Here is a 7749-nt window from a genome sequence, read left to right as displayed (position 1 = left end):
GCCTTACGAACCTCTTGGATTTAGCTCTCTTAAGCACAGAATATTATTTTTCTTTATTCTTAAATGACTGCTTTTCTATTCTGCATCCATGGTTCTGAGTAACAATAACTGCCTCCACAAATTAAACTTCTTTCAGGGCTCTGCGTCACTATCTGCTGTAATGTCTGTGTATGCAGTATTGGTGGCAGCTGAAAAATGGACGTTATGTTTCATTCCAGAGGAAGCTGCAGTCTTGTGGTGGGTCATAAGGTTTGTATACAGTGAGGTTATGAAGTGGTCTAGATCTTTTAGGATGAATCTGCTAGAGAAACAAACAAACAAACAAGCTCTAATATGAGCAGAAGGCTCATCAGTCTGATGTCTGATAATTTTGTGGGCAGGGCACAGGGAACAACATTAAGCTTGTCACTGTTGATTAATAGCACTGGGATTTCAGGTGATAAATCTCCTGGGGCAGGACCATGAGAAAAGTGTGAGTCTTCAATGACCCCTCCCCCTATACTCTCAGAGTTTTCACTATAAAGGCAGTAGTATGGGAAGACTAGGAATTATATTTTTGCATCCTGAAAACCAATCAGGAGAAAAAAATAAAGTCAGAGAAAGGGAGACCTGAGAGAAAACTGGGAAGAGGAGAGAGAAAGATAGATGGCTGACTGGAGAAAAGACCCATCTTGGGTGAGAGTTCTTCTAACTTCTATTCCTTTCTTTTTCCTCACCTAAGACCCTAATTTGGGCTGCAGCTGTAGTTTCATCTGTCATGAAGACATCCTCCTTGAAGGAAATACCACAAAAGCAAACTTTGGAGTCCTTCTAGGACCTGTAATATGCAAAGAACCTGGCGTGTGAGCAGGTTGTATACCCTTCCTCTTGTGTGCTGTGGGGCAATCTAGGCACTTTTGTGAGCCCTTTCAGGAGTCAAGCCTGTGTACAGGTCATCTGTGTTTGTGACTACTGTAAGATTATTATTACATCTTCCTCTTTCTTAAAATCTTAGTCCTTTTCTGTGCTGATCTCCTGAGACTGTTGGTAACCTCTCAAGCAACAGCAGTACTAATTGCTGTGTCCTGGTAGAAGGGCAGAACTAGGCCTTGGTAGTAGAAAGCAGGACAGATGAGCAGAAAAGAAAATACGTAAAGAACTGTGGCAGGAAATTACACAAAAAGTGATAAGGGATATTGGACAGCGGTTGCTGGGTGAGCGCAGTAGCTGGGCAGAGTGCTCAGTATTCTGTAATTTGGGATTCTGATGATCTGAAAACATGGACAAGACAATGGGTAGAGCTGGAACAATACCTTTCATTAGGTCAGCTGTGCCACTGGAAAAAGTGGGCAAGCTGTTGGGCCCACAAGTTCTTTGAGTCTGAAATAGAAGCAGCAGATCTCAAAGCAAATACAAGTTGAGAGTAGCTGTTTTGAATTTAACTATAGTGTCAGTAAGGCTGTGACAAAATATTACAGCTGCCTTCTGGAATAGAAAAAATGTTAATGGTGCTCAGAGAGCTGACAAAGTACTTTCCTCCTAGGGGAAAGAGGGAGAGGGGAGTGGAGCATGATAAGATTAGTGTTCAGGACACAGGAAATAATGTGACATAAATCCAGTATCTGTACAGATGGCATATATTTTGTCATGCATGGGAATGGTGAATTTCAGTTCTCAGTCTCTTCCTTGTTAGACAGTATCTGGGTACAGAGATGAGAGGTAGAGAGATCATTTGATGAGTTGTTCTCTCCCACTGGGAATTAGATAAATGCTAGGTCCTTAGCTGCAGATGTCCTTAGAGCTAGGTCCTAAGAGTGCACACATGTACCACTGTGTGCACAATGACTGTTCAGTTTCATCTATATATTTATCAGCCTACCATCTGGTGCACTGGATGAGGTATATTACACTGTGAAAAGTACAAATGAGGGCACAGAGTTTTTGTGGGTTGTCTTCCTCATAAGGATAGGAAAGGTTTCTTGTTTGAGTAGCATCTAGAGCTATTTGGTGAATGCTGGCCTTGGTGTCCTTCATGCTTTTGTTGATGAGGTGAGTGAGGCTGAAGCCAGTTTGGAGGCTGAGAGGGACAGTTCTTGGAAAAAACTTTGTAGTATAGGATCATCTTATTTTAGGCTATAATTACATAATTATTTTCCATGGAAATTCTACAACAGTATCATACAAGACAGACAGTAGAGCTTGATTAGCTGGCAGTAGGGGGTTCTTTTTATACTGAAGAAATTTCTGATGTGCTATTCTTGTGCCTTTTGAAAAACAAGAACTAGAAAAGTGCACCTTGTTCCTATTAGTTTACTCCAATGGCTGTGATGAGTGTTCTCCTCCAGTAAACGTAATAGTAACTAAAGATCTGGTGCTGTAGTACATGATGTTTGCTGGGGCTTATTGGTCTTTAGGTTTTCTACATATGTTCAACATTTATATTCTATAGAGCTTTTTATATTTTATACACTATATAGTATATGCTATACATAATTTTTTATGTAAGCCATTGTGACATTGGTCTTCCAAAGAATCTCAATAGGTTGGGAGCAGTTAATGCCTTTATGATTGAAATCTATAAGGATACCCAAATGTTCTCTGATTTCCTAGAAACAGTGACTTAGAATGTCTTCTTTAAGGTGGTTCATTTAAGGTTTGTCCTAGTGATAGGCCACAGTCTTCTTCCAGGAAACATTGCTTATTGAAAGTAAAGTGAGTGATGGTGAGAATGAAACTATATGACTATATGTTTTGAAGCAGTACTGATACTGCTTTTGTAAATATTCAGAGCTTGCCTGGCCTGCCACCAGGTGTGCGTTGCACAGACTAAAATATCCATATGGATTTTATTGCTAATGGATATTGTTAGCAGAAACATTGGAGGAGGTGGGGAGGTGGTTTATGGAGGAAATCAAGTGTGTCTTCCTCTTGGAGACTTTCTTTGCACCCCACTCTCAAGGACCATGCAGACTGAAAAAAAGCACAGTGAGCCTACAGGAGAAATGTTTTACAGAGGTCTGCAAATTGAAATAATGAGACTACTGTTCTGACCCAAAAGAAGGGTGTTTTGCTTCTCTCTGTCCCTCATCCTGCCTGCAAAACTCTGATCCTGCTGTGGGAGAAGCTTGGATACCATTATTCTGGAGAAGTGATTGTGTACAAGAGGAGAATGAAGGAGTTAATGGGAGCTCTTTAGTGACTGTGAGTCATGAAGAGTCTTCTTTTCTTGTACACAATTTCTAGGATCTTGAACTCACTGTTCTTCATTGATTAATAGCCATCAAAAGACATGGTTACAAGCAGCACACTGACAGTACTGGGAGGTGTCTCCAGACCATGTTGCTGGAACATGCTTCTCATTTCTGTTACTGTTTGGTAGCTCATTGGTGTTGGCTGAACTCATTGCTTTTTTTGCCTGGCTGAGAAACAAGTGGCAGAGTGGAGAGGAAAAGCTGCTGAATGCTATAGCCTGTGGAAAAATGAACATCAGGAAGAATAAAGTTCTGTATATACTTATAATTGAATACCCACAGAGAAGTTTGGTGACATTCTTCAGAAGTGTAAAGTGTTCTTCATAAGGGCACATGGAAAGGCTGTAAATGCTCAGCAGTTTACAGGGATGCCTGACTTCTCTGTTGGGGCTTGCTCTTTCTCTTGTGGACCATGGACTTAGAAAAATTGTGTTGGGACACTGAGTGTGCACCCACCTTTTTCTATCTCACCACAGTTGCTGGCATCTTTATGATTGTCACTCAGTCCTATGGACACCTGGTATCTGGGAAGACAAAGAGGAAGTCCACTGAATTTTGTTCTCATTGTGAATGTGGCTTGCTCAGGATGGGGAGGTATGAAAGAAAAGATCTCCTGGATAACCATTTCTGCTTCCTCCGGTCTGTTTCTTGTCTCTGTCCTTCTAGCTCGCTCTGTCTTACCACTTTCTTTCCTCCCTTCCCCCCTTCCCCTTCTCTCTCCTTCAGGAGTTCCCCTCTTGCCCACACCTGATATTCAATCCCATCAGAGTCAGTGCCTTTTGCTGAGATCAGACACAGCACTGGAGAATCATGTGGCAGAGGAAGGTTGCTATAAATATAGTTAAACCCTGCAATCACTGCCTTTGGGCAGGGAGGGGGGAAAGTGAGAGAGGCACAAGGAGGAGGAGGGGCAGAGAGAAAGTGAGGCAGGAACAGGACAAGTCAGAGTGGTCTGAGGAGAGAAAGAAAGGAAGAAGGGAGCAGAAGAAAGCTCGGAGGCCATGCTCTTGGCCAGAACATGAGGTGGTTCTAGGTAAGGCCCAGAGCAGCAGCTCCATTACAACCAAGCTTGTGGAAGAGTAGAGGCATGGAGAGCTCAGAGACCATGACGCAGGACCCCAGATCGAAGTCAGCTTTGGGGGGGGGCACACCGCAATACGACTATGTCTGCTTTGAGAAATGCACCCGTTACGGGATACCTTTGGAGGCAGGACGCGAGGCCGGGGGGACAGGGGACGACCTGCACTACCTGGAGAACTCCCTCAGCTACCCACAGGTAGGGCTGGACAACTGGGATGTTTGTGGCAGCACAGGTTTTCCTGGGATCACACAGTCTCTTGGGGCTCCCAGAACAGTACTGGTAGAGCACACATCCCTGTCCATTACAATCCTACCAACTCTCCCCTTCGCTTGCTGACTCCCAGGTCAGGCATTGACTTTCATGGTTGTACTTACATCAGCATTTCCTGTCAGGGGTCATTTTCACCTGCCATGGACACAAAGAGAGTTAGAATGGGCAAGCTGGGAATGGGAAAATCAGCCAGACCATTAATGTATTTCTAACAGCAGAGAGAAACTGCAGCTACCTTCAGCTACACAGTGATATTAAGTAGAGCAGAAGAAGGAATAAAACCAAAGAGAGCAGTGATGTATATAGATGGGTATCTATCTGCACAGTTGGAAAGTCATGCAGAGCTCTGTTCTGACTTTTCTCTGACCAAAAAGCAATTCATAGTCATAGATTCATACATGTATATTGATAGTTTTGGTAGCTTTAGGGGAGCTGTGAGAGATTTTCTAGCCCTTAAATTTGACCAGACACTTGCTCTGGTTCATACAAGCAGCAGTTCAGAAAAATATCTGGGACATAGATGTGCTCTGGTTGTGTCTTCTTGTTCCATTACCCTCTGTATCCCCTCTACCTCTCCTTTTGGGGCAGCTTCCTGCAAAAGGAAGGTTTTACAAGAAAGTCCTGGTCTCTTATTTCCTACCACTTTGCTCAGACTAAGCTGACGTGAGAGGGCTTTAGAGAAATGAAGGATCCAGTCAAGTCAAATGATGAGGGAGAGAGGGTGTGAATGTGAAATTCATACAGAAATGGATGTTTCTCCTTACATGAATTAAAATCCCTTTACATGAACACTTAGGTGAATGATAGGGGGATGAGGGAGGGAATGCATTCATCATCTCCTGAAAACTTTTGTGATTTGCTGATAGGGAAAAAGTTACATTTGCCAGCAATAAAATATCTTCCAGTAGATAAGCATCCCAGTAAGATTATATGTGCTACATGGCAAAAGATTACAGAGTCAGTTCCATGGCCACGTTCAGGAATTTCTCTTCCAAAATTGTCTAAAACATCTGAGAGTTTGCAAATGTCTCCTACACTAAACCCTTCCAAAACCACTCCCTGGCTGATTTGGAAGCAGCAGCAAAAATGGGAAGGTGTCTGGCCAGAGGTCTGACTCGAACAGTTTATGTGTTATTTACACTAACACAAGGCAATGGTTTGGCTGCAGCAGCCACACTAACAGTGTGAGTGTGGGGCGGGATGGGATGGAGGGGTGTGTACACCCATGCAGCTGGAGCTGAGCTCCACTGGGATTCAGCCTTCGCATCCCCACCTATTGCTGCACAGGGCCTGAGGCAGGGGCAGGTGGTGGGAAGGAGATGTGGGGTGTGAGTGGAGCAATGCCTAGTGCTGGAGAGCTGAGGTGGGAGAAGGAAATGCACCTCGAATTACATGAACTGTTACTAAGTTGGGGGCGGGGGGGTGGGGGGGTATAGTTGTGGGATACAAACTGTTTCTCCAATTAAGAACATCCAAGCACAAAACCATCCCGGTTCACATGCATCGACCTGGTATGCTGGTCTCACACCTCTAAAGCCACTCTCACAGCACCTGGTGACACAGTGAGGCAATACAACCCACCTCTGTGCTCATGCTATCTGGCACTTGATCTGATCTGATCTAGCTCCAGAGGCACACTGGTCAGTGCATGTAGACAGCCTCACGCACAAGCAAGCTTATCACCAAATGCATTCCCATGTGCTTCTTCAGGCAGTAATGTCCCCAGGCAAACCTGCATTTGTGAACACAAATTGCAATCTAAAAAGCAGACAGCCCTATTTATAGATTTACTAGAAAATAAGCTCTAGAAATTCTTTTACATAATCAAGTACACATGTGGATGTACATTTATGTACAAAACTCTGTATGCAGACATACTCTGGCAAAACCAGGCTTGCTGTGCATATGTGTATTTTGCTAGCCATTCATGCACATGCAGATAAAGTATAAATATGCGTGTGAAAGTACACCTTGTACAAACATGCAGACTTACATTATTAACATGAAAAACATCCTGCTGAACATGTTTTCATCCATTTCTGTGCAGAGTAACCATCAAGATTTCTTTCCCCACTGGCATGTGAAAAAAGGGTTGGCGAGAGAGATTTTGATTCTGTTGTGCCCTTTTCTTTTGCTAACTGTTGCCTTCTGTTTTATATGTAGTTTGTAAGCTATTTCAGACTGGCTCAGTGATTTGATTGGGTTTACACAGGCCACAGAACAGTGAAATCTTGGTCTTTGGCCCGGAACCTTCAGATAAGCGATGGTCAAAATTCAAATAGTGGTTAATAGATAAAAAAATAATAATAGTAGTAGGATAATAATAGTAATATATATACAATTTTGGACAACTAAGATGACAGATATATGATAGATGATGTAATATACATTGATAAAAATACATTCTCACACACTGTAGGATTTTATATTGTTTTCTTTCTGCATAAGAAAGCAGCTACAGCTGGTGAAGTATTTAGAATCTGTGTTATTCGTGACTACAGAAAGAGTGTTCATGGCAGAGACCTCACTCAGCAATACACAGATGGGGTATAGGGGGGGAGAATGTGTAATAAGTAATTAGGCAATGCAGTAATACAGAATAACAGACTCACAGAAAGATGTAGGTGGGAGGGGTCTCTGAAGGTCTCTAGTCTAAGCCCCTATTCACAGCAGGGCTGACTCCAAAGCTAGGTCAGGTTGTTCAGGCAGTTGTCCACAAACGTTCTGAACATCTCCAAGACTGAAGTTTACTCAACTGCCCTGGGCACTTGTTCCTGTGTTGAACCACCCCCAAGAAGGGGTGGATGGCGACATGTTTTCTTTTTTCATAGACTTTCCTTTCTTGCAAATTATACCTTTTTCCTTTTGTCCTTCACTGTGCCTCTCCAAGAACTCTGATGTTTCTCTCCAACTCACCTCACCCTTAGGAGATCTCCTCACCCTTAGGAGATCTGTTAGATCTCCCATTTGCCTCCTGTTCTTCAGGAAGAACAGCTATTTTATTGCTGCCCCCACCCCTCACATGTGCCTCATTGGGTCTATGTCCAAGCAGTTGAGCCTAGACTTTTTACTGACATTTAAATTTACTTACAAAGTGAGTTTTGAAAGGTTTCCCCTTTGAGACCAAATATGGCAACTCTTTTGTGATCCATCAGGAAAACAAACAAA

At 43.0% G+C, this 7749-nt stretch overlaps 1 protein-coding gene across 1 annotated transcript in view; it reads left to right on the top strand.

The window, feature by feature from the left end:
- Window positions 1-4281: 4281 nt before the first annotated feature.
- The window catches only part of CLCN1 (chloride voltage-gated channel 1), a 39535-nt gene continuing 36067 nt past the window's right edge, over window positions 4282-7749 (top strand). Inside the window, exon 1 of the mRNA XM_026852785.1 lies at window positions 4282-4506. Within this exon, the coding sequence (XP_026708586.1) occupies window positions 4318-4506 (189 nt within the window). The 5' untranslated portion in view covers window positions 4282-4317. The remainder of the gene's footprint in view (window positions 4507-7749) is intronic.

This window comes from Athene cunicularia (assembly GCF_003259725.1).
Source record: "Athene cunicularia isolate RWA chromosome 1 unlocalized genomic scaffold, athCun1 chr1_part1, whole genome shotgun sequence".
In the NCBI taxonomy this organism is placed as follows: domain Eukaryota; kingdom Metazoa; phylum Chordata; class Aves; order Strigiformes; family Strigidae; genus Athene; species Athene cunicularia.
The sequence above is the reverse complement of the archived record's forward strand: the minus strand, read 5'-3'. Positions and strand labels throughout refer to the sequence as shown.